This window comes from Colossoma macropomum, unplaced genomic scaffold, assembly GCF_904425465.1.
Source record: "Colossoma macropomum unplaced genomic scaffold, Colossoma_macropomum, whole genome shotgun sequence".
Taxonomy (NCBI): Eukaryota; Metazoa; Chordata; class Actinopteri; order Characiformes; family Serrasalmidae; genus Colossoma; species Colossoma macropomum.
The window spans coordinates 59,581,751-59,609,285 of NW_023494792.1; the positions used below are offsets into that span (position 1 = coordinate 59,581,751).

Here is a 27,535-nt window from a genome sequence, read left to right on the forward strand (position 1 = left end):
TGAATAAAGTACTCTGTGCACTTTATATGACCGAAAAAATCCCCTTTATTTATTTATTTAGTTTATTTGTTTGTTTGTTCATGTGTTTTTTAGAACTTGTGGGGCCTAAATAACGTACTGTAATTTGTATTCCCCGTATTATTTATAAAAAAAAATAAATCGTATAAAAATGTAAAAGTGTGCTGCTTCGTGTCACCTTCAACTCACTTTTCTCTGTTAAAAAAATAAAAACACTCCAGTTTTAATCAGGTTAAGTGTCTGAAGCCCGACGCGTGCGGAGCGCGCACTCGAAAAGGCGGAAGCGAGGCGCCTCCATTTCCTTCGAAGTGCCCTTCGTGTACGCACTCGTCCACTTCGCTCCGCGAGTGAATGAAACTTTTCAGCATGGACCACGCGCTGTATGTCGTGCAGACGCCGCCCGAAGAGAACGACGACATCCTGATTAATCCGGATTTCACGTATAAGCGTGAGTACGGGCGCTCGGCGGGCCGCGGCGCGGCGTTTTCGGCTCTGTTCACCGAAACGGATGCGGCCATCTTGACTAGCAGCTCCAGCGAGTAGACTAGAGAGGAGACTCGAGTCCGAGTCCGAGACTACAGAGCAGCTGGATAATCGCAGCCCTGCAGCTTAGCGGCTCTGTAGCTGCGTCCAGGAGCGGAGCTGGAGTTTGTTTAGCCGTGTTGAGGGTCTCAGACGAGGCGGCCGAGAATAGTTACGCCTTCTCTTTGTTTCAGTGCCCAGTTCACCTTAAATGAAGCTTCAGCCGCGCTGAGCCTCTAAACTGACATGGTGATGATTTGTTTAATTAAGGCGTGCCCACAAATTAACCTATTTGGCCATGGATTGCTATATTAAGGCCATACATTGATTTGTTGAGGTCATGAATTGCTATATTAAGACCACGAATTACAATATTGAGGACACAAATTCATATATTAATGCTACAAAAATATATTGAGGCAATGATTTGCTGTATTATATCCAAATATTAAAATATTAAGGCCATAAATGACTATATTGAGGCTGCAAATTAATATATTGAGGCCATTAGTTACTATATTAAGGCCACAGATTACTGTGTTGTGGACAAAGATTAATATATGGAAGCCTGAAATTAATATACTAAGGGCATGAATTAAAATGTTGAGGCCGTGAGTTACTCTGTTGAGGCGACAAATTACTATGTTGAGGCCACAAAATAGTATATTGAAGCCACAAATTAATATATTGAAGCCACAAATTAATACACCGATCAGGCATAACATTATGACCACCTCCTTGTTTCGATGCTCATTGTCCATTTTATCAGCTCCACTTACTATATAGGTGCACTTTGTAGTTCTACAGTTACAGACTGTAGTCCATCTGTTTCTCTGATACTTTGTTAGCCCCCTTTTACCCTTCAGTGGTCAGGACCCCCATGGACCCTCACAGAGCAGGTACTATTTGGGTGGTGGATCATTCTCAGCACTGCAGTAACACTGACGTGGTGTGTGGTGTTGCGCTGGTCTGAGTGGATCAGACACAGCAGTGCTGCTGGAGTTTTTAAACACCTCAGTGTCACTGCTGGACTAAGAATAGTCCACCAACCAAACATATCCAGCCAACAGCGTCCTGTGGGCAGTGTCCTGTGACCACTGATGAAGTACTAGAGGATGACCAACACAAACTGTGCAGCAGCAGATGAGCTATTGTCTCTGACTTTGCATCTACAAGGTGGACTGACAAGGTAGGAGTGTCTAATAGAGTGGACAGAGAGTGGACACAGTGTTTAAAAACTCCAGCAGCACTGCTGTGTCTGATCCACTATATATATATATATATATATATTAATTTATGTCCACTCCTTATTAAAAAATAATCACTATGTCACCTTAGGGGCTCTATAGATAAGGAATTCATATTTCTTTAATAGACCTATATGTTAATACTTTAAGAAAACAGTTGCTTTGTTGACGGGTTATTGCTGTAAGCTTAAATCACACCGTAGATCAAAAATCATATTTTATTTACCCAAAGCGTGTTTTGTTTCTGTAATTGTCCATTGTAAGTTAGATAATATGGAGAAGTGTTCAGAAGTGAAATCCCCCCTTTTTTTGAACTAGAAAGATTTAAATATTAAAGTCACAGTTCACACAATTACAGCAAAGCACACTGTTAGGTGAAGAAATTCTCTTGTAAAATAAAAGGTCTTGAATTGCAAAATGAGACATTTTGGCATTTAAATCATTGCCTTTTAATCTGTATGTGTATATTAACAGTAAATCTGGAGATCATAAACTGTGTAAAGATCTACATACTTTAATACCGTGTTAAGTATGTAGATCACTGTATATTGGTTTATTTTATGGTCAAAATAGGATTTGAAGCATCTGCATTCCTTTGGATAATTATAAAAAACAGCATAAACTCAAAAAAACCATGTTTTTTATCTGCTTCTCCTTGAAGAAAAAAAATATAAGTTTGGCCTTTTTATCCATTGTGAAGTTTAAAAAGGAATTCTACAGGTTTTTTCAAAGTTTCTACATAATTAAATGGTTAAGATGTAAACAGAGTCATTCAGAGTGGTTTGGTGTGAAACACTCCGTTCTAGAGAAACTTACAGAGTCAGAATTGTTCACAGTGGTGGTGATAGGAACCCGACGTCCACCTCCAAAAGCTCCCTCACAGAAAGGTATTATTTAAAATGGTTATGCAAAATGTATTATATGTATTATTTAAAATGGTCGCCTGATGCCTGAAACATTTCTGAAAACTCAGAAGACTCGTGTAGGTTCACTGGTGGTTTTGGGTGGTAAATAAAATGTCTATATTTGTGTTGTAGTCATGGCGACCCCTGGTTCCCATCACCACCACTGTAAAGACATCTGAGTCTGCAAGTTTCTCTAAAACAAAGCATTTCACATTAAAAATGCTCTGTATAACTGTTTACATCTCAGTGGTTGAATTATCCAGAATATTTGAAAAACCTATGGAGTTTCCCTTTAAGCTTCAGGGTTAACAGTTCTGGATTTTCCTCAGTGTCCGAAGCCGAACTGGTGAAGTTTGTGAGGTTACGTGCTGCTAACGATGCGCTCTTCACTGGAAAGAGAAACACATCAGTCATTGCTTGGAGGTAATGCAGTCAGTCTGCACACTTCACTCACAAACTCACACAAATCCACTAAATACAGCACGAAAATATAAATAATAATTACAGTAGCTTTACAATAGTCTTGCTGTGGTCGGTGTGGCAGGGCCATCCTGAAAGAGATGGGAATCCAGAGGAAGATGTCCACCAGTCAGGCACGAAAGAAGTGGGAAAATCTCAAGAAGAAATACAAGGTGAGTCGTCGTCACACTTTCCCCCAAAGAGGAGCTTTTACAGTTCACTGTGCTTATAAACACAAAACCCAATTAATATAGTAATCAGCTCAAAAATACAGCTGAGTGAGACCAGGGCTGCCCAGAGTTTCTCTGAGACTACATTTGATTTGGCAAGTCAGAGAGTTTCTCTAACCCCACCCCCTCCTCTAATGAGAAAACAGTTTTATACCATATATAACTTCTTCAAGTCTTATTTTCACGTTAAAATTGTATTGTCCGAGTAGTTCAGTAACAAAATCTAGTGTATTGTTAAAAAATACATTTCTAAACCTCAGATATCTACACAGTTCAGTTGTTAAAGGGGAATTTTTGAAAACTTTGGAATAATTAAGTCCTTGAGATGTCAAATTCAGAGTGGTTTGGTGTGAAATGGTTCACTGTCGAGAAATATTCAGACTCAGGTGTCTTTACAGTGGTGGTGATAGGAACCAGGGGTCACCATGACTACAACACAAATAGCTATTTTATTTACTATCCAGAACCACCAGCGAACCAACACGTGTCTTCTGAGTTTATATGGAATGTTCATGATGGAAAATCTGAAAAAAAATGTTTTTCTTTTAAGAACTTTCTGTGAGGGAGCTTTTAGAGGTGGACGTCTGGTTCCTATCACCACCACTGTGAACAATTCTGACTCTAAGTAAGTTTGTAAGTTTCTTTATAACAGAACGTTTCACACCAAACCACTCTGAATGACTCTGTTTACATCTTAACCTTTAAGATGTAAGCAGAGTCGTTCAGAGTGGTTTGGTGTGAATCGCTCTGTTCTAGAGAAACTTACAAACTTACTTAGAGTCAGAATTGTTCACAGTGGTGGTGATAGGAACCAGACGTCCACCTCTAAAAGCTCCCTCTCAGAAAGTTACGACATGACGTTGTGAATTCACTGCCTGATGACTGAGACACTGTTTTACAGCAGTTTTTGGCATAAAACATAATCCATTAAATACACTTAAAATCCGTTCAAGGCAAAAAAAGTCCCCAAATATTTTTTTCCCCCACTATTTTTCCATCGTCAACATTCCATATAAACATAAAATGTCTATATTTGTGTTGTAGTCATGGTGACCCCTGGTTCCTATCACCACCACTGTAAAGACATCTGCGTCAGTGAGTTTCTCTAGAACGGAACATTTCACATCAAAGTGCACACTTGAAAAAGAGGGTTCTTTAGTAAAGTATAGTATAACAGTAGATATGCCTCTTGCAGACTGTGTCCCGGAAAAAAAAAACACTACATAACTGCAGTTTCATTTGTGCACAGCTAGAGGGAGCTGCAACCAGGAGAGTAAATCTCTGATCTCACAATGATTTAGTGCTGATTCCTTAGGAAGTTCGGTGCATCTCAAATTGACAAAACCCATTTAATAAAGCGATCGGCTTAAAACTACAGTTGAGGTAGACCAGTGCTGCCCAGAGTTTCTCTGAGAAGATGTTTAATATAGCAAGTCAAAGTTTCCCAACCCCACCCCCTCCTCGAATGAGAAAACAAACAGTTTATGCTATATAGAAGTTACTCAGTTCCTGTTAAAACTGTTTTGTTCATGCCTTCCAGTAACAAAATATAGTGTATTATTATAAAATATATTTTTAAAACTCAAATATCTGCACAGTTCAGTTGTTAAGATGTAAACAGAGACGTTCAGAGTGGTTTGGTGTGGAAGGCTCCGTGATAGAGAAACTTACAGAGGCAGAATTGCTCACAGTGGTGCTGATAGGAACCAGACGTCCACCTCTAAAAGCTCCCTCAGAGAGAGTTATTACATGACATTGTTATGAATTCACTGCTTGATGTCTCAGACTTTGTTTTATCGCAGTTTTTGGCATAAAACATAATCCATTAAATGCATTCATGGTGAAGAAAGTCCCTAAAGACGTACAGTGACTCTCAATGATTTAATGCTGATCCTTTAGAAAATTCAGTGCATCTCAAATTTCACCATGCAGAAGATTATTGTAGTCTGATTCAGACTGATAGAGCTAACGCTGGCCATATCTAGCGTAGCCATAACGTCTGACCTCTGCTCTTCTGAGAGATACTGCATCTGCTACACACTTCCCTGTCAGTGAGTCGATGTGCACAAATAATAATAATAATAATAATAATAATAATGATAGTAATCATTTGATTTATTTAGCATTTTTCATGCCGGTGGCAGCTCAAAGTGCTTTACAGACAGGTGATAAAACAGTTATACAAGAAATCATTAGTATTTATTTCGAATCAGAAGAAAATTAAAGATCAAATTGAAAGATAAACACCACAAGACGTGGAGTTTTATTTAAATGCTAACTTAAAGAGATACGTTTTTAGGTGCTTCTTAAAAGTGAGCACTGAGCTTGACTGCCTAATGAAAGGTGGAATTGAGTTCCACAGATTAAAAGCATAATAACTGAAAGGCCTCTCCATGGGCCTCAGAGTAGATGAAGACTGAGGATGTTTACATTTCCGCATTAAAATTTACTGGCTTTTTTAAATTTTAGCCAAAAATGAGCAAATGCTTTCAGTGCAATTCAATATAAGGAATATATCGTCAGCGTCTAAAGAAAAACAAGTATGTCCAAAATGGCGTCTTTACTGGGAATGACAACAACAGTATTTACTTTTGATGTAAAATAATGCAAAATAGTTTTATTCCGAGCAATTTTGGAGCATTTCATTATGAAACGTTCACACAGTGTAAAGGGCAGCCGCTGTGCTCGAATGATGTAGAAAAATGAAAAAAAAAATGCAGTTCGTTTTTCTGAATAGCGACAAAATGTTTCAATACTTCAGAACAAAACCTTGTATCTCCATTTTTGACAGAGATGCCTAGAAATCCTGATATTTATACTATTCCACTGTTTAATATTCTGTGTTACAAATAAAACATATTAAGCTTTAATGAATGTCATTAACTGGTCAGATGACATTTGAATGGTTTCAGCTATGAAATGTTGCTGTGTTGCTTTAAATGCAGTTAAACAGGACTAATTTTGCTCTGTTTATGATGAAACAGGCAGTTGGTCACTGTTCTACAAGTACAGACGATGTGTTCAGGAAAGCATATTGTACTGTATTGTGATATTATTTATCATGATCACAATATGTATTGCCATACTGCCCAGCCTGCTATGTCCACTCACTGTCCACTTTATTAGACACTCCTACCTCGTTGGTTCACCTTGTAGATGTAAAGTCAGAGACGATAGCTCATCTGCTGCTGCACAGTTTGTGCTGGTCATCCTCTAGTCCTTCATCAGTGGTCACAGGACGCTGCCCACAGGACGCTGTTGGCTGGATATTTTTGGTTGGTGGACTATTCTCAGTCCAGCAGTGACACTGAGGTGTTTAAAAACTCCAGCAGCACTGCTGTGTCTGATCCACTCAGACCAGCGCAACACACACTAACACACCACCACCACGTCAGTGTTACTGCAGTGCTGAGAATGATCCACCACCCAAATAGTACCTGCTCTGTGAGGGTCCATGGGGGTCCTGACCACTGAAGAACAGGGTAACAAAGTATGCGGAGAAACAGATGGACTACAGTCTGTAACTGTAGAACTACCAAGTGCTCCTATGTGGTCAGTGGAGCTGATAAAATGGACAGTGAGTGTAGAAACCGGTTGGCACAGTTGAATTTTAAATGGTATCTATCGTCTTTCAGGAAATGAAGAACCCACCGCCCGGGGTTACGGTGAATCCCACTAACTGGCAGTGGTTCTCCCTCATGGATGACGCCATGGAGGGCCGACTGAAGGACAGCGAAGCCATGGTGTCCACTTTGTCGCTCGGTGACGACAGTGACTTCCGCCCCGACAGGCCCAGGAAGAGAGGCCGCGAGTCGTACCAGAGCGAGATCGAGTTCCTCGTGGAGGGAGATGAGTCGAGGCTGTCGGGGGACCGGGTGGACGCGGGCAGCGACCGGGACGAGATGGAGCAAGAAAGGGCCCTGCTGGAGAGCGACCGGGCCGCCCTGGAGAGCGAACGCATGGTGCTGGAGCGAGAGAAGATGGTGCTGGACAGGGAGCGGGCCGGGTTGGAGAGGGAACTGGCCTCTCTGGACCGGGACAGGGCGTCTCTGGAGAGGGAGAAGGCCGCCGTGGAGCGGGACCGAGCATCGGTGGAGCACGAGCGCGCCCAGCTGGAGAAAGAGCGGGCCGAGATGGAGAAGGAGAGAGCGAAGCTGGAAAGGAACCGAGCCGCCCTGGAGAGACAGCGGGGGGGCGCTGGGGGGGAGCAGGAGGGCGACCGGGACGACTCCGGCCAAGAGAGCGAAAAATCGGCGGAAGCAGAAATGGAGACGGCGTCTCTAGAGAGGAGACAGAAGTTCCTGGATTTGTTCGAGAAGCTGATCGAGAACTTTTAGAAGGTGATCGCGTCCAAAAGAACTGAACTCTTATCATGTGTAGATAATGTCCTTACAGTGTGCAAAAGTTTGGGCGCCCTAGTCAAATTACATGTTTTGTTGATTGGAGAATAATAACTTGACACATCCTCTACAGAGACACACTTCTGCACATTTTAATGCACAATTACTGTTTATTTGATGAATTTAACGTACAGGGGGGGAAAAACAAACAAAGAATGTGGCTTGTGCAAAAGTTATGGCACACTTTATAATTATGTTTTTATAAATAAATCGGTGCTGTCGACGATCACCATTTTTTTTGTTGCTTTTCATTTTTTGATATCATTTGAAAACACCAGCTACCCTTTATATTTTTTAAAATGTTGTTATGATTGGACCATATATTTGGAAATTACTTGGAATAGATATTCGCTGCATTAACTTCCATTAACACTCAAGGGGGAACTCCACCGATTTTGCAAAACTACTTAATCTTTTGATAGTTGATGTAAACAGAGTCATTCAGAGTGGTTTGGTGTGAAATGTGCCTTTCTAGAGAAATTTACCAAGTGAGAATTTTTCACCATTACAGTAATAGGAACCAGACGTCCGTATGTCTGCACTACAAATATCACCATTTTATCTGCTCTCCAAAATGACCAGTGAGCTTACGTGTCTCATAAGGTTTTGAAAGTCATGCTGACGATGATAAAATAGTGCGAAATCCAAAAAAATTGTTTTCTTTGGGTTCTATTTATCCTTACAACGCCCTGCGTGTACCTCATGTACTGCATCTACGGGTGAGTAACTACAAAAACGTTAGCATTGCGCGCATTGATCTCAGTTGAGATGCGGTTTTGAGAGAAAACACTGAAGTAATCCTGGAGTAACAGTTTAGACTAAAAACATGTTTTAGCAATGCATTCATAACCATTTTATATAATAACAGAATGTAGCTTTTAGAGCCATTAACTGCTTTGGACGTCCGGTTCCTGGTACTATAATGGTATATAATTCTGACTCAGTAAGTTTCTCCAGAAAGACACATTTCACACCAAACCACTCTGAATGACTTTGTTTACATCCAAACCATTAAATGCTTGAGTAATTTTGCAAAATTGGTGGAGTTCCCCTTTAAGAACGTTTTTCCTTCTCCTGTAAAGTTACCATTTTTGTTCCGTCAGTGACGAAATACAAATTTTGCACTAAAATTTGCAGAAAATTGTAAAATTTAGGGTAACACTTTTTTTGGATAGTCCACTGTAGATGCTTTGTAGATACTTAATTTACTTTCAAGTTACATTCAACTAAATATCTACTAAACTGACCATAATTCTGTTTAATCTTAAACCTGCTCTAATCCTAAACCTGACCTTAACCTCAACCCAAAACCCAAACCCAACCCTCACCCTGGTGCTAGCTTTAACCCTGGTCCAAATCCTAACCCTAACCCCACCACTGTTAGAGCTTCAGCAGATAGTTTGTTACCAATTTGAACATCTGTAGATAAACTATAGGGGCCTACAGTGGACTATCCAAATAAAGTGAGACCGAATTTAGGCTTGTTCTGCAGAAGATTTGTTAACTTTTCATTTAGAAATTCAACAAAACATGTCATTTGATCAGATGCGCACCAGCTTTTACATACGACCTCTTCTTTTTCGGTTCTCTGTTGGACGATACAGCTTGCTTTGCCATGTTAGAAGTGATTTCTTTCTGTGGTAGTACTGAAGTGAACAGCGGTCAGTTTTGCTGTGTTTTTAGACATGTTCATCAAAAAGAGGGGATGGTCAAGCATTCTGAACACCCACACTGCAAAAAAAATGGCATCTTGTCAAGTGAAATGATCTTAAATCCAGTCAATATGTCTAATATTTTCCATTTTGAGATTGTCGTGCACTTATTATTAGATTATTTAGCTGATTTCTAGACATTATTTACCTAAGTAATTTTAGTTATTCTCCATATTTTGGTCTTTCCATCTGAATTTACATGCCCAAATCCTAAGGCAAATTATTCAGTAACTGCATGAAATAAAGTTAAAATGTTGGTGTTTTTTTGTAAAAGCTCCCCTCAAATTAACAAAAAATGTGTTTTATGATCATAAACATATTGCTATATGCTTACAATTTACTGCTGAAAGCCAAAAATCTTAGACGCTCTTTATATTTTTAATAAAAGGAATTTTTTACAGAGCAGATCACTGAAGAGACGCCATCTGTTTATAGTTTATAGCCCAGATTTGTGAAAAATGGGTCGACTTTCAGTAGAAAAAAAAAATTGTGAGTTCAGCTTCTTTTATTATAAGGGTTTAAAATTACATCACCCATCTATTTGACTGGAAAGAAGACAGTTACAGCTCTCATACGACCCCCACCTTCTGAATGTAGCTTATGAAATATGAAAGTTATGAAGTAAAGAATATGGCGAAGTGCGTTTTGGAGCCACCGGTGATCTCAAGGAGTTAAAGAGGTTAAGCAAAATTATCTCACTATACTGGCAGATAATGTGGCTGGTTTTAAGCACATTCCTTAAAACAAGCAAAATTATGTACTGGGATTATTTTACTTAATAAAATTACTTAGAACTGTCTAGAAATGGGCGGCACGGTGGCGCAGTGGGTAGCGCTGTCGTCTCACAGCAAGAAGGGCCTGGGTTTGATTCCTGGCCGGGCGACCAGGCTCCTTTCTGTGTGGGGTTTGCCTGTTCTCCCCGTGCCTGCATGGGTTTCCTCCGGGTACTCCGGTTTCCTCCCACAGTCCAAAAACATGCAGTCAGGCTGATTGGACATGCTCAATTGCCCCTAGGTGTGAATGTGTGTGAATGTGTATGTTTGTCTGTCTGCCCTGCGATGGACTGGTGACCTGTCCAGGGTGTATCCTGCCTTCCGCCCAATGACAGCTGGGATAGGCTCCAGCACCCCACTGCGACCCAGAAGGATAAGTGGTTTAGATGATGTCTAGAAATGCTCTAAATAATCCTAAATTAAGCTCACAACAATCTCAACAGGAGAAATATTAGGTTTACTGACTGTATTTAACTTGACAATATACCAATTTTTGCAGTGCAAAGATTCATCGCTTTAAGTTTTACAGCCCGGCATAAGCCGTCAATGAAAACGTTGAGCCACCTGTGTTGGAGCGGTCATGAAGACAACTTTATTCAATTGTGGTATTTCCATACAAAGCACACATTGCCAGGCTAGTATAATAGCCCCCCCTCCGTCCCCATTGGCCCCCACACAGTACAATAGTTTTGTTCATTTGAAGGCTGCTGCCTTGTGGTCAGAAAAACATTTTTGAATCGTTCTATACCAAATACTGCAGTTCACATACAAAAGGTTTCAGAATATATATATTTTTTATATTACAATACAGACTTTACAACAAAGTGTTCGTGTTTATAATGCTTCTTTTATTGCATTAATCAATTTTACCTTCCAAATTCATCGAGCACCAGCTTCAATTGGCGTTAAGCTATGCGAGTTTCCAAAAAAAGTGTTAGAATTATGTGAATATTAAGAATATTAACAATATATCATTATTTTTTTTCTTTACAAAACAAACATATTTATTTATTTCATTACTTATTTCATTTATTTGTCATGGCCAGTGAAACAAGTGGAAGATTTCTGGTTTTTTTTGGATCAATAAGACAGTTTGCGTTCGCTTATGTGATCCGAAACTCATTCGTCTGTGCAAGAAGTGTTCATTTTAACCACCTCAGTGAGTTTGAGCAGGAAAGCGTGACTGTCTCCTTTAATTTAGTCCAAATTATAATGAGTTATTAGGAATTTAAGTGACTGAATCCAGAGATTCAGAGGTTTATTGCACATATGTAGGTGTGGGTGAAGAAAACACAACAAAACAAAACAAAACAAAAAAGAACTGAAAAATGGTGTTATTGAGAGGAACGAGCAGCTGAAGAGTGGAAGTGTGTGCAAACCTCCAGTATAAGACAGCCATTCATATACAAGTGTTTACTCCAGCCCAAAGTAAAAAAAAAAAAACGTTGGAAACTCTCACAGAGGTTTTGGTGTGTATCTGTGCGTGTGTGTGTGCTTAAATTAGGGCGCCGACAGGAATACGCGGCAAACACACGTAAGCCTGCGGGGTTCTGCTGAGGTTGATGGGGTTGCCGTCCAGGCGGACGTCCTCCAGCGCTTTGCGAATGTAGTTCAAGTCGTTCAGATGGCAGAAAGTGTCCTCGTGTATCATCTGGATGTTGTTGTTCTGCGGGAGACATTGTTAACAGAGAAGTATGTCATGACTCTGCTCTTAAAGGGCCCATATCACAACTTTTTCTTGTATTATTTTCCTTCCTGAGACTCTTGTGTAGCATTTCTGTCATTTAATGTACCAAAAACAGTCATAATTCATTTGTACATGACTGTTTTCCCTTAGAATTCCTTTAGAATTAGGAATGAATTACATGTTTTGTTGGTTTTCTGAGTGGAAATAAGTTTATACATCCTCTACAGGGTACACAGTTCTGCACAGTCACTGTTTATGTGCTGAATTTAACATATTGGGGGGCGGGGTTACGGCTCATTTTATATTTTTGTGTTTTTTTTAATATCTTAAACACATTAATAGAAATTCTGCACTAGAATTTGCAGAATAATGCATTACTCACGTTTGCTCCCTGTAGAGGATTATGTAAATGAGCTCCGTTCTGATTGGCTGCCACATTCAAAAATCAGGCTGAGCTCCACTGCTGTAGGCTAAATAAGTTGATATATACACTCTCAGAAATAAAGGTGCTAAACTGTCACTGGTGCAGTCCCCTTCTTGTCACTGGGGTGGGACCCTCGAGGGTTCATCTCAGTACCTTTAGTCAGGGAACATAACTGAACCATAATCCACTGAAATGATATGTTCTAAGCTGTACTGACTCCACACACCCCGTCTCGTCTCCAGGCTTTTATTTTACTGTTCTGTTTAAAACATTCAGTTATGAAAAGGTACAAATACGAACTTTTCACCTGGAAAAACTTATTTAAGGTTCACAATCAGACCTTAAAACCACTGTTGTACCTTTGAGGGAACATTTACACTGTTTGTACCTTGATGAATGAAAAATGGACCTGCAGTTAAACAGTTAATTAAAACTGAGACTGTATAGACTGAGGAGCGAACAGCACATTTTAAAACGTAAACTGTGCTGATGTACTACATCAAACTCTTTTATTTGAAAATAAAAGTGAGGAAGGTTCAGTTTGAGGTGGACCCTTTAAACCAGATGCACATTTCTGGTAGCTGGTTTGAATTCAGGACTTTCTAAACAAGCTTAAACAACTGTGCGTGTTCGGATGCGTTAAACTTAGCCAGATATAAAGACGTTTCTCGAATCAAACCCTTAGATTCAGTCTAAGGTTGATAACAGGTGAGATGTTCTACCTCTGCAGTGGCAAACGGGGTTGCAAACGTTGATATGCAGCTCAAATGTGGAGCACATTAAAAGTAAAGTATGTTTTTTCCTTCTCCTGTAAAGTTACCATTTTGGAGATACAAGGTTTTCTTCCGACAACAGCAAAAGTCTGTAAAGTTACACCACTGTTGACTGTTCTTACTAAAATCTGAGCCCTTCTAAAATACAGTCCACTGCCGCTTCAGTTTCAAAGTCTCATTGTGTGTAGAAATGTACAAATATTGCGTTCATCTGCTTATTTGATTTCAATTTTAAAATCACTTAATGCTTCATGAGAAACGGACACAGTGTTTTTTGCGACACATGGAGCTGCCTGTCTTTACTGGACTTCTCAGAGTTAGTCTTTCTTCTAATGAGAGTCATGCAGGGTGTCATTAAAAAAAAATGACATTTTATGTTTCAACATACAAAGTGATATTTACACTGATCAGGCATTACATTCTGACCACCTCCTTGTTTCTACGCTCATTGTCCATTTTATCAGCTCCACTTACTATATAGGTGCACTTTGTAGTTCTACAGTTACAGACTGTAGTCCATCTGTTTCTCTGATACTTTGTTAGCCCCCATTTACCCTGTTCTTCAGTGGTCAGGACCCCCATGGACCCTCACAGAGCAGGTACTGGGTGGTGGGTCATTCTCAGCACTGCAGTAACACTGACGTGGTGGTGGTGTGTTAGTGTGTGTTGCGCTGGTCTGAGTGGATCAGACACAGCAGTGCTGCTGGAGTTTTTAAACACCTCAGTGTCACTGCTGGACTGAGAATAGTCCACCAACCAAAACTATCCAGCCAAAAGCGTCCTGTGGGCAGTGTCCTGTGACCACTGATGAAGGACTAGAGGATGACCAACACAAACTGTGCAGCAGCAGATGAGCTATCATCTCTGACTTTACATCTACAAGGTGGACTGACAAGGTAGGAGTGTCTAATAGAGTGGACAGTGAGTGGACACAGTGTTTAAAAACTCCAGCAGCACTGCTGTGTCTGATCCACTTGTACCAGCGCAACACACACTAACACACCACCACCACATCAGTGTTACTGCAGTGCTGAGAATGATCCACCACCCAAATAGTACCTGCTCTGTGAGGGTCCATGGGGGTCCTGACCACTGAAGAACAGGGTAAAAGAGGGCTAACAAAGTATCAGAGAAACAGATGGACTACAGTCTGTAACTGTAGAACTACAAAGTTCACCTATATAGTAAGTGGAGCTGATAAAATGGACAATGAGCGCAGAACCAAGGAGGTGGTCATCATGTTATGCCTGATCGGTGTGTATATTTGAAATAATTTTAACATTGTACAGACAATAAATTAAACTGAACAACAAATATCAAAATTGTTGTTTCACATAAAAATAATACCATCCGAGTGCGGAGGGGTGTGTTGAGCTTGATCGGCTACAGCATGTTCTCATTTAGTGACTGGCTCAAGGTCTGTGGTCAGAACCAAAGGCTGTGTACAGCATCCTTAGGCAGGTCATGGTTGGTGCCAGCTATTTACACGAAGGCACAGGTCAGCAGTGAAAAAATGTCTAAGGCTTGTCAGAGTCTTTATTTAAAATCGGCTGAAATCTTTCAGAAAATGTATCATTTTTACAGGCATGGTTTTCTTATTTTCTGAATAATGTCAGCGTAAAATAAATGCTTGCTATGCTGCTCATATCTCTGTGAATGCGACAGGCATTGTTATAAGTTCCTTGGATATGCATCGTTTATGCATCATCGTTTGACCTGCTGTCATGCTTTATTTGTATTTTGGGTTCATTTTAGTGGCTTCAAAGTTGTGGGGCACCGTTTGCCACCACAGTGGTAGAATGATCCATGTCCTGTGTGTTGCAAGTTGTGGTTACATAAAAAAGAAACAAAAAAACCCTACTTTGTTAATGCAAGTTAAGTTTTGTGACAGGTATTCAGCTGGATGCATAAAGTAGATATTTTCGTATCTTTCCTGACTATCATGAAGAAGCCCCTCAACAGAGGAATTGGCTGTATTAGAGAAAGAAAACAGTAAAATGTGGCTAATAATGTAAAGTAAGAATGCAGGCGGAGGAGCTCTGATGTAAAGTTTAGTCCCTACAATTAAGTAAAACAGTGAATTAGAGAAAGAATTTGTGAGAAATATATGTGAAAGTGAAATGTCACTTGCTGTGAATGTCCACTAGGTGGCAGCAGTGAGGTGGGAGTACAGGTACCTGTAGGTGCAGAGAGCGCAGGCTGTCCGGCAGAGGAAGAGGGATGTGGTCAATGTTGTTGTCCGTCAAGTAGAGGTAAAGCAGCCCAGTCATGTCCTAAAACACAGAGATACCGGCGTTACAGACGGACCATCCTGTCTGTGAGCTTCTCATCCTCTCAGAGTAAAACAGTAAAACGGGCCCCAAAAAGGGTGTTAAGATTGGCAGTTTCTTCCACCAAAAAGTAGCTCCACCACTGTTGTTATTCAGAAACCGGTGTTGAGCAGAATGACTCAGGTATGATGGAAAAAAAGGATATATACCATTTAAAATCATCCATATAAACATAGTTTTTTATATATAAATGAATGTTTCCAGTGAATTTATTGAATGCATGGCTTAATGATGAGGTGATGCATTTTCTGCATGTGCATCTGCTGTTTCATTGGATTAAAGGGAAAATCAGTGACCCTTATTAGTCCCACAAAGGGGAAATTTCACCTCCGCATTTAACCCATCCGTGCAGTCAAACACCACATGCACACTAGTGAAGACACACACTAGGGGGCAGTGAGCACACTTGCCCAGAGCAGTGGACAGCCCTATCCACAGCACCTGGGGAGCAGTTGGGGGTTAGGTGCCCTGCTCAAGGGCACTTCAGTCACGTACTGTTGGCTCAAGGGATCGAACCAGCGACCTTCTGGTCACCTCCCTAACCTCCAGCCCACGACTGCGCCTATACACTGTATACAGTGGATCCATTCTTTCACAGTGTGGTGCTACGATGGCAAGTCAGAGTGCCTCAAAATAAATGTTCATGTCTGTCAAAATGAAAAAAAACAACAAAAACAATTTGGTTCATGGCTCATAATCCTATTGATAAAGTACTGTGCAAAACCACCCTTCATTCACTTAATTTCCAATAATAAATAAATGAATACATTAATTAATTATTTTTTTCAGGTGATATTTCTACGCTGTTGTATGAGTTACAGTATTAGTCCATAAATCAGTGGCAAGGCCAGCAGTCATGAGTGGTTGACACCACAGAGATTCTCACTGGTTGTGTGCTGTATTTGTATAGTGCATGCTGGGTATTGTAGTGAGAGAACATTGATGAAGAACAGAGACAGAGAATTGTGAATTCTGTCAAATCAGCGAGGCTGAGGGACACAACGCTGAGTTACGGTATACCACAGAACACAACAAACAATATTCAACTATAGTTTTTAACTTTTACAAATTCCACTTTTGAACTAAAGTTACATTTTTGTGAACTGTTGTGGTTCTGAATGTCTGGACAAAAGGCAAAATTGGGCTTTTAATTCTAAAAGCATTTGGCAGTTACATAGTGAGGCTTAATTATCTTATCAGAAATTGAGGTACTAAACTGTCACTGGGGCAGTGCCCCTCTTCTCACTGGGGCAGTGCCCCTCTTCTCACTGGGGTGGAACCTAACTGGGAACATAACTGTACCATAATCCATTGAAACTGTATTTTCTAAGTTGTATTATCTCCACACACCCCGCCTCGTCTCCAGGCTTTTATTTTACTGTTCTGTTTTAAAACATTTGGTTATGAAAAGGTACAAATACGAACTTTTCACCTGGAGAAACTTATTTAAGGTTCACAATTGGACCTTAAAACCACTGTTGTACCTTTGAGGGAACATTTACACTGTTTTTACCTTGATGAACGAAAAATGTACCTGAACAGAACCTTTATTTTGTATCTGACTGAGAGAAAACTACACTTAGAAATTGACAAATGTACATTTAAATCAACCAAATACATCCTGCACAGAACAAACCAGCCTATAATAACAAGACAACTATTGAAACCGTTTGTAATCAATGTGTCCCACAGAGTTCACCCACACAAACTAATCCTCTTACCTTGAAGGCCTCGTTCTGGATGCCAATGCTGCCCAGTTTGTTGTGACTGGCGTCCACGAGGGTCATGGTGGGTGGCAGAGCCGGGAGTTGTGCCACCTTGTTTTCCCTAATTACCAGCTCTTCCAAAGCAGGCAGACCAAAGAGTGCACCATCATCGATCTTGGCGATGGCGTTGTTGGTCAGATCGATTCTCTTTAGCTTGTCTTTATGATGGAGAGTAAAAGACAAAAGTTCAATCAGTCATTTTAAAAATACTGTTTATCTCTTTGGCTCTAATTTCTGAGTAAATTTTTAACTTTTATTAATTCACTTTTATTAATCAAATAACTATTTTCTGCTCCATTCAGTTATAAATGTTTGGGTGCTACAAAAGCAGTTGCCTCATAATTGACAAACGTTTTAGGAAACGCTTACTCATGTTGGCAAAGTCGGATTTGTTGATCTTGGCGATCTTGTTGTAGCGGGCGTAGAAGTGAGTGGTATCTTTGGGGAGAGGAGGCACGTGCACCAGCTTCACGTCGTCGCAGTACACAGATCCTCCCAGGCAGGTACAGAGCAGACAGGTGGGCATACCTTACCACCAAAACAGAAGACGACGCGCACAAGACACGCAAACATGCGTCACAACACATGAAAGCAGGAAACTGACGAAGAACTTGAAGGAGTGTTTCTCTTTGAATGCTAAAGCGGAAGAAAATGGTGGGCAAATCGCACGCTCTCATTGATCTACGGTTCTCTGACCCGAACAATTTACAATGATCGGCTCTAAAGACACATTAGGCCTCGTTCACCAACCGTTCTTAAGAAGAAATTTCTTCGTAAAAGTGTTATTTGGGATTTGTTCTTAGGTGAGAACAGAATCTACACACACTCAAGAACACAGAGGTGAGAACGGTTCTGCGCTTTAAGAACACGTCATGAATCTGACGTAGACTTTTTCTCTCCTTTCTGAAGAACACATTGAAGAACAAACTCAGGAAGATATTGGAGAATGAGGCCCAATCTTCATGATTCTATAATAAGACTTATGCCTTAGTGTGTTCATAAAGATCATTAAGAGAAACAGATATTAATGTCTACATACACTGAGTTGCCAGTTAACTGTACACCTATCTGGTAATCTGCTCATTTGGCCTTCAGCAGAGCCGGTTCTACCTAATAAGTGACAAAAGAGGCTACTTAGGATTCTGTGTCCAACAGGGGGCCCCTTAACAACTTCTGGGTTCTTACTGTACCATTATGCTGTCAAAATGCTGTGCCATTTGCTAAATTTCCTTTGGAATCAATAAAGTATCTATCTATCTATCTATCTATCTATCTAAAAAGAAGGTACGCAAACCAGTTAGAAAGCAAAACAAAAAAGAAAATAAGAGGATGAAAAAAGCTAAAAGATTTTTGTTGTTGATTTTTTTTTTTTGCCATGTTATTTTGTCTTATTGGTTTTGGCTTTTAATTGAAAAAAAAAAAAAAGTAGTCGATCCAAATCGAGAACACTGAGATTATGTGTAATTTAAATTGTAACTCATTAGAACCTCAAACGAACATTCATTAGCATTCAATCATCAGTTATACATTTTCATAATTAGACAACTAGTGGTAGTCATTGTTACTAATTAGCCTCTAATTTTATAGTAATTTTGCAAAAATTTACAACAAGCTAACTGGTTTGCTAATGTAAACTAAGTGAAGATTCCTAAATTAGTTTTGGTTTGCCCTGAATGCAATGCTGTTGTTGATATTTTAACAACAATATAACTCTGTAAGACCAATTAAACAGGAAAAAAAATAACGAGCTCTATGAATGTTCTCTAACTAGCTTAGCCTGAAGGAAACTGCTATTGGATTGGAAAAAGCTGATGTCAGTTAGATAGCGGGCTCCAAGTGTTTTAGCCTTCACTAACAAAGCATAGTGTCAATACTACTTTATTTTTAAGCATTATAAAGTGTGTAGGTCCAGGGGAACCCCCAAAAGGCTAAAGCCAGCCCCGTCTTTCAGAACAGCATACATTTATCTGGGCATGGATTCTACAAGATGTAGGTTACACTGGGCAACGCAGTGCTACACTAGATTTCACACAGTGTTGGACGGCTGTACAGTCTTGCCCTTCCCACTTCATCCTAAAGAAGCTTGACAGGGTTGAGATTTGGGGACTGTGCATGCCACTGAAGCCATTAGAACTTGCTTTCAAGTTCCTAGAACCATTCAGTGGCTTGTGCCATGGCAAACTATCATGCTGGAATTGTTCATCCAAGTGTGAATAAACTGAAGTCATGACGGTCAGCAAGGATGTTCAGATACACCATCCAGATGGTCCTCAGTGATATCAGGGTGCTAATATGTGAGGAAAATTCCCCACACCACCACCGGCTTGCGCTGTTGACACCAAACTGGAAAGTTCCACAGACTCATCTTTCAAATTCTGACCCTTCAGCATGATGCAGAAGGATCCGGGAAACTTGACTGACCTGGAAACTTTTTCCTATTACTCAGCAGTCTAGTTCTGATGCTCTTTTGCCCAATGGAGAAGCACTTTGTTGTTCTTTCCTGACAACGTCGGCATTCAACATGCTCTTCAGCTGTTGTACAACACACACACATTATCCAAGTCACTTATCCTCCTGGGTCATGAGTGGTGCTGGAGCCTATCCCAGTGGTCACTGGGCGGAAGGCAGGAAACACCTTGGACAGGTTGCTAGTCCATCACAGGGCTGTTGTACAACATTCAGATAGAAGTCTGAATTCTGCAGTAATGTATTTTAAGATGCAGCAGAGTTGAATTTGGATGTGTTATTTTCATCCACAGGATCATTCTTGGACTACTTAATGAGAGAAGCCAAGGATGACTGCCTTTTGGGAGATGCTAGAACTAGTAAGCCTACTACCAACTATCAAGGCCTTAAGGTTGCTCATTTGCCCATTCTAATGCTTCACTGACCCCTAACTAATGTTCCAGACTCTCTGATTTACATCACACAGTGTATAATTTCTTGGAACACACAATTTGTGTGTACCTAATAAACCGGCAACTCAGTGTAGTATGCGACTTTATCAAACCGGGATTGTTCATTCTCTTAAATCAGGATGAGCTCCTTATGTATGCATAACAGCTCTCAAGTAATAGACAGTTTTAAATGATGTCTCACTTTATAAAATGTAAACACATGATTGTTATTCTGCAGCATCCTGCAAGATCCCAACAGCCGTTCAGGAACAGAGAAATGATGGAGCGAATCCCATCCAGATGTTCACTCTACAGATCTGAGGATCAGGGACCATATTACAGAAACTTCTTAAGTCTAAAATCTGTTTAGTCACCATGACAACTTCAGTTAGGACTGAACAGAAGCTATTACAGACTAACAGTTTTTAAGTTCATAATCTTATCCTAACTCCAGATAAGAAAACAGTTTTACAGAAACAACCTAACTAGACTAAACCTCCTAAATACTGTCCTAACTTTAAGGTAAACCCCAGAGGCGTTATGCAGTGTCAGGCAGCAGAGTTCACTATAACTTACCTAGCATAACAACGTTACATTTATCAACACTGAAAACGGAGCTTTAACTTGTGAGTTTTTTTTCGAACAGTGTTTTAAAACCCCAGACTCTGCAGACTCGATCTCCACCGCCCCTCTGATTACCTTCGTGTGTTAATGTTGATGATGAAATATTACAGTGATGGTGGTGAATAATGAGGAGACGGAGCTGAACGTGTGTCTGTTTATTAGGAGGAGTAACGTTAGCGTGCTCGGCTAAAGCGTTTGGGAAATGGAGACTGAAACTGGGGAGCGACGACGCTCTGATAAACAGCAGGGGGCGCTCTCACGGTATTCTTAACTCTCAGTTTATCGTGCTTTAGTTTTACTGGACCTTGATTGTCGACTTTGATCGAGTAAGTTAAGATTTCTTAACTTGAGATAAGATAAGATGCTGTAAGATAAAGTGAGATTGCTAAATTAAGATCAGATTTGCTTCTGTAATACAAATTTGTGAAAAATCTTATCTTGACCTGTCAGATCTTAAGTTAAGACAAAAAGATAGGAGGTTTCTGTAATACGGACCCTGGTGCTCACGGACGTCAAATGCCCATTTTTGTTGTGAAGGGCTTAAAACGTCTACATGAGTCCTGTTTTAGCACTAACAACCCCCTTGGCACTCAATCACAAGACTGTTGTGAGCTTGCAGGACATTGCACCAAAACAAGACATTTGGTTTTTCTACATACAAGGGACTAATATAGCTGTAGTGCCAATAAACAAACACCAGCCACTAGAACAACCTAATTCTGGTCACGTATCTCTTATCTCATTTGGATAAATGTACTTTGTATGTTTATCTCAGGTGTCCATAACAACAAAATAGATCGACAGGGTACTGACCTTGTATGTCAGTTTCAGTTTCAATGTCAAGGTCAGGTAGCCCAGACTCCCCTGACTCTATTGTTTCCCCAGTCCCCTCCTGGGGGGTGGTCTGGGTGGTGGGAAGCAGCTCCTCCTCTTGTTAGACACAACATTAGGGTGTTAGGAGATGGATTAGCACATGGTTGGACAAAGAGATCAGGTAAGTGAGTAGTAATGATGTTGAGTTATATGCAAATCAACAGACATTTAACCAACAGCCAGTTAAATGAAGTACATGGCTTTAGGAGAAGGGAAGAACATCATATATCATTTGATATACTGTACAATATATGTATTAGCATTAATGAAATGTAATAGAACTAGTGTGGATAAATAGAATGACCCAAGGTATCCCAATTTGGGCTAAAAACAAGAATGAGACTATATGTTAGGCTGTCATCCTACTACCAATTTGAAAATATTGCTCTACTAGGCAGTCAAAGTACCTTTTTCTATGTCAGGGATTATCGTTACCACTGGCTCCTCAGGTTCCTCAGGAGTCTCAGACTCCACAGGAGTCTCAGACTCCTCAGGAGTCTGAGACTCCTCAGGAATCCCAGGCTCCTCAGGTAAACCAGACACCTCAGGAATCCCAGACTCCTCAGGTAAACCAGACACCTCAGGTAAACCAGACACCTCAGGTAAGCCAGACACCTCAGGTAAACCAGACACCTCAGGTAAACCAGACACCTCGGGAAGACCAGACACCTCAGGAGCCCCAGACTCCCCAGAAACCCCAGTGGCTTCTTCAGGGATGGTGGTGGGTGTCAAGGGTAGCTCCTCCCCTTGTTAAAGACAAGGTGATGCAGTAAAAGAGAAATTAGCTTCCCCCCCCAACATCACAGTCACTCACGATCATGACAGCAATGCTTGCAACAATGAATGATAACCAGTTAAGTGTCATTCCTGCTAAAATCTACTATTTAAATGCCTAGAAGAAACTTTCAGCTCTATGCACTTGTAACTGTTCCCAAAGCAGACAAAACCACTTAACCCTCTGTGAAATGTATCACATTCTATTCTATGGAGTAAAGTAATTTTAGACGTGCAGACTACAGTTCACACTAAAGTCATTAGTACTGACCTGTGTCAGGGATGAGCGTTATCACTAACCCAGAACCCCCAGAGGGCCCAGAACCAAGGTCCCCAGAGACTTCAGAAACAAAGTCCCCAGAGACTCCAGAAATTAAGTCCCCAGAGATACCAGAAATAAAGTCTCCAGAGACTTCAGAAGGTAAGTCTCCAGAGTCTCCAGAAGTTAAGTCCCCAGAGATTCCGGAAACAAAGTCTCCAGAGACTCCGGAAACAAAGTCTCCAGAGACCCCGGACACAAAGTCCCCAGAGACTCCGGAAACAAAGTCTCCAGAGACCCCGGAAACAAAGTCCCCAGAGACTCCGGAAACAAAATCCCCAGAGACTCCTGAAACTAAGTCCCCAGAGTCTCCAGAAATAAGGTCTCCTGGAAGTCCAGAACCAGTGTCCCCAGAGCTTTCAGAAAAAATGTCCCCAGAGGCTCCAGAACCAACGTCTGCAGAGCCTCCGGAACTGAAGTCCCCAGAACCTCCAGAGCCAAGAGGTTCCCCAGAACCAGATACTCCAGAACTGAGAGTCTCCCCAGAAGTCTCTGAAGCTCCAGAACCTCCAGAGTTGTCCCCAGAACCCAAAGAGTCTCCAGAGATATGAAGGATGTCAATGGGTGTCAGACGAAGCTCCTCCTCTTGTTAGAGACAAGATTAGGTGTTAAGAGACTGATTAGAACAGCATGGACAATGATTCAATGTAGACAGTTAGAGATGATGGGAGTGATGCATGTAAGAAAGCAGTTACAGGATGATTAAAACACATTTAACCAATCAGATTGCCAGTTAAATGGAATAGTGGCATTATATTGTGGTGAGTACTTGGAGGCTAACAATAGTGGTCAGGAAGAGTTTAAGGATTTAAGGAGTTTGTGTGTGTGGTACAGACCTCCCTGGGTGTCAGGTCCCATCAAAACCCCTGGCTCCCCAGAGCCTGATGGAATAAGCTGGGGCTTTATTGGCAATTTCTTCTTATCCTGTCTTCCTCTTTCCCGCTCATATTCTTCTTCTTCCTCCTCCTCCAGTGAAGCACCTGGTGCAGGGTCATTGTCCTCATCTGGGGGCAAAGTGCCGATCTCTATCTGTGGGGAAAGGGAAGGTAAGTGCGCTGCCTCTGCTGAAATGGCAGGACACTTCCTGGACACTTCATCTGTGGCTGCATTTCTTTAGTGGGCAGCTATTCTCATGATGCGATCTAGGCTAGATCCATGTTGGTTAAGCTACAGAACCTCAGTTATCGTGTTGCGGTGCTGCCACCAGCAGTCATCCACCCCGCACCTTTCCAAAACATTATCCCTACATCCCTACAGGGTAATCTGAACACATCAAACCCATTGTTTGTTTACTAATGGCTTGATTGGATGAAAAAAGTAGTTCTTAAGAAATGCTAACATATCGCTGCTATCGAAAGAAAACCTTGTATCTTCATTTTTGACGTTTTATTGTTTTGGACATAATTTGAAAATCTCTGTTATCCTTTACATTGTATGTAAATTTCATGGTGAATGGAGTAAAAAAATGACCCAAAACAACTTGGAAAAAAGTCTTGTTCCATTCACTTACATTAAAAGTAAAGTAGGTTTTTTCCTTCTCCTGTAAAGTTACCATTTTGGAGATACAAGGTTTTCTTCCGACAACAGAGGTAGGAAAATGCTTGGATTCCAAAACCTTTTTTACTCCTAGCATTGATTGAGAAACATTTCTGAGATAGCAGGAAATGACAGCTGGCCTCTTAGATTTATATCACCTGGATGTATATTCGCATACAAATATCAACTGACTCCAACTGCACCTGCTTTGTACGTCAAATAAAAGTACACTTTCTGTCCTAATAAATAAAGCTGCCAGGTTTGTTTTCTGAATGCAAGCCATTCAACAACACAAATGCCAAGACAGCACCCACTTAAAAAGAGGTATTCAAATCCAACACAGTTTGGTGGTTTCTTTGCTCTAACTCACCTACTAAACCTGACAATTGTTGGATGAGGTAAATCAGGTAAGTTTGAGGAGGGACATTGCTGCCCTCCATGTGGTAGACTGGGATTCAATTCCCCACCTGCACACTACATCAAAAGTCTTTACACTGCATTCATTTACCTCTGTGACACGATTTAAAAAATGTGTCAACCTGAATAAATGTATCTGCCAAATGCCATAAATGGGCTCAATGGCAATTAAGATAATAGTGTCAGTGATATCACAATAAGCTTTTCTGAGAATATTGTGGATGAATACTGATCAGCTGCATGTTATTTTTAAATGCAGCATCACTGGTTCTTTTTTGACAGTTCAAAATTATCAGAGCTTAGAAAAACAAAATATTGCTATGCATACTGTGTATCGCAAAAATGTCTTGATGGGTGACCGACCCATCCAGCATATCCATATGGGCCCCATGTGGGTTTATCATGGGCTAAATGATAGGCCCCAACAAAGTGACCCATTTTGGACCCAACTCATTTTGTCCTCAGTCTCCACGTGGGCCCCTTGAGCAGCAGCCCATGTGGGTTAAAGATGGGTATTAGATGGGTACAATGTAGAACCATAATGGGTAGTGTATGTTGGGCTTATACAGGCCCTTAGCTTATAGTCCAAGTGGGTTTTACATGGGTACAACATGGGCACAGACTGGGACCTTCATTGGCAAACTGGGCTGTGGATACCTGGGTCTCTATAATGGGCCCCATCCTGGTAGCCCATTTTGGACCCATCTCATTTTGTCCACATGGGTCCCTTGAGGTGCAGGCCATATGGGTTAAAGATGAGTATAAAATGAGTACAGTGTGGGACCATAATGGGTAGTGTATGTTGGGCTTACATGGGCCCTTCATTTGGAGCCCAGGTGGGGAACGTTCTCCTCATTTAGCAGTCTATGGTTGCTTGGCATCAATACCGTACTCTAACGGAACTACATTGCTTGGCGGAGTACTTGTTTTTGTTGATTATTATTAATAATAACTTAAATTATTTTCTGAAATATGGTTTATTTTATCATAGTTTATGCTGGCCACCGTTTTTAAAAGCAATAAGCCACTTGAGGCTGTGCGTTACAGTGATTTTATCATGGGGAAGGGAGTTTTACTCAGGTTCACGTCATGCCTAACAACACCCTTCCCATGACAAATCACAGTAACGCACAGCCTCTCATGGCTTATTGCTTTAATAAGTTTCTACATCCTCTATAGAGTAAACACTTAAATTTGGCATTTTTCTGCTGATTTTAGATTACAATGTCTATTTATTGTTTGACGTTTTGGAAAAATTTATCAAATATAAAATATTCCATAACTTTTGAACAGGACACATTTAAGGTTTTATGTCAACAATATATTATATTTAGCAAATAAACAGTAGTTGTGTATTAAAATGGGCAGAAGTGTTTTCTGTAGAGGATGCGTTACTTATATTCAATTAGAAAATCAACACATGACCAGGGGAACCCAAACTTTTGCATGCAACCATGTGCACATTTACAATCCTGAGCCTTGCTAAATTCATAAATCCTGAACCTTAAATGACATTGCGCTCATCACTTATATTCAAAAACTGTTCCCTGAGGTTGTTCAGCAGTGTTGTAATATACATTGATTACATTACTGAACTATGCTTGTGCCATGAACATTTGCAATGATTTAGGATTATCAATGTGAGGCAATTTTACCCCATAGTTAAGAGTTAGAGGAGGAATCCCATGCAAGGCTCATAGGTGAGTTGGTTTACATGGATGTATGCAAGGGGTGAATACATAGAGGTCTGGGACCCCTAATTAATCTCTTGGACCACCTGAAAATAAACATAATATGACATTATGCTGTCAGATAGGGAAAGTAGATACTCAAACACAAATTCAGGGAAAGGGTGTTGTTTAACGGGTTCGCCCACCAAACAACTTTTCTGTTTCTGTCTTTGGTGTTCTTGACTAGAGCTGCAGCTCTGCTCTGCCTCATGGTGGCGCTGTAGCAGACTGGTTCACCCAGTTGGTCCTTCATAGCCTAGAAATTGTAACTATGCCCGGTATACCTCTGAAAAACTTTATAATGTGCCACAGCATGTGTGTAAATCTGAAAACTTGACAATTTTCCGAAAAGACTGGTGGAAAAAGTGAACTGTTGCTCGTTTCTCAAACTGAAGACAGTAGAGGAGATGTGTAAGATCTCCGTGTAACAGCACATCACCAATCAGCACCACTATGGTGAGTGAATTAGTAGCCCACCAACACTGGAGAAGCTGGCCAACATGTGCCCCCCCGAATACCAGGGGATATTTTGCACATCAAATGTATATGATGCCGAAATTAAATTGTGCAAAAACAATTTCACACGTTTCTGGCTGACAGGCCAGACAGGCCTGACTGACAGTTTAATCCTGAAATCTATGAGTTTTTAAAATCAAACATGGGGTGACTTTTTTGTGGCTTTGGCAATTCTGAATGGAGCACTTTGACACACCCGAGACATCAGGGCCACTTTTACATGAGAAAAGTCTGAGTGTCTCAGTGAGTGAGAACAACCTCAGGAGCATATTCACACCTCTAACGGCTGCTGGAGAGGCGTGAAGATGGATGGGCGCTGAGATCTAAATGACCAGGCATTTGGTCTTTTTCCTCACTCTCACACATGTTAATTGCATATACAGCCCTGTATATGCAAAATAAAACTATTTATTTTGGCGGTAAAAGTGTTTTACTTGTAAAATCACCACATTTCACTGAAACAAAGGCAAATAAACACAAATACAGTCAAAAGTAACACAAATTTCTAAATTTGAAAAAAAAAAAATTGTCTTGTGAACTAGTTAGAACAAAGTATTACAGTATAACTCCTCCTGTAGCATAATGTACAAGTGCTACTGTACA

General features: G+C 40.7%; 2 protein-coding genes across 3 annotated transcripts in view; one reads left to right on the forward strand and one right to left on the reverse strand.

Annotated features, from left to right (window-relative positions):
* Positions 1-321: 321 nt before the first annotated feature.
* On the forward strand, positions 322-11,895 carry si:dkeyp-38g8.5 (uncharacterized protein LOC568385 homolog). Of its 2 annotated transcripts, XM_036577693.1 has the most exons (5): positions 322-466; positions 3,022-3,115; positions 3,237-3,324; positions 7,017-7,721; positions 11,771-11,895. In XM_036577693.1, exons 1-4 carry the CDS (start codon positions 370-372, stop codon positions 7,716-7,718), a joined length of 981 nt encoding a protein of 326 aa, XP_036433586.1. In that variant the 5' UTR covers positions 322-369; the 3' UTR covers positions 7,719-7,721; positions 11,771-11,895. The 2 variants fall into 2 exon arrangements, with proteins under 2 accessions (XP_036433586.1, XP_036433585.1); XM_036577692.1 differs by lacking the exon at positions 11,771-11,895 and having other exon boundaries at positions 7,017-7,870.
* Positions 11,545-27,535, reverse strand: part of epyc (epiphycan) — a 44,790-nt gene continuing 28,799 nt past the window's right edge. The window contains exons 3-10 of the mRNA XM_036577691.1: positions 23,570-23,762; positions 22,686-23,318; positions 22,048-22,386; positions 21,581-21,697; positions 17,616-17,774; positions 17,202-17,404; positions 15,328-15,423; positions 11,545-11,932 (exon numbers count right to left, since the gene is read on the reverse strand). Of these exons, the coding sequence (XP_036433584.1) occupies positions 11,762-11,932; positions 15,328-15,423; positions 17,202-17,404; positions 17,616-17,774; positions 21,581-21,697; positions 22,048-22,386; positions 22,686-23,318; positions 23,570-23,762 (1,911 nt within the window). The 3' untranslated portion in view covers positions 11,545-11,761. The remainder of the gene's footprint in view (positions 11,933-15,327; positions 15,424-17,201; positions 17,405-17,615; positions 17,775-21,580; positions 21,698-22,047; positions 22,387-22,685; positions 23,319-23,569; positions 23,763-27,535) is intronic.

Coding starts and splice junctions, on each gene's coding strand:
- si:dkeyp-38g8.5 (XM_036577693.1), top strand. CDS start 370: ATGAAACTTTTCAGCATGGACCACGCGCTGTATGTCGTGCAGACGCCG. Junction 467..3,021: donor TCCGGATTTCACGTATAAGC/GTGAGTACGGGC, acceptor GATTTTCCTCAG/TGTCCGAAGCCGAACTGGTG. Junction 3,116..3,236: donor ACATCAGTCATTGCTTGGAG/GTAATGCAGTCA, acceptor TCGGTGTGGCAG/GGCCATCCTGAAAGAGATGG.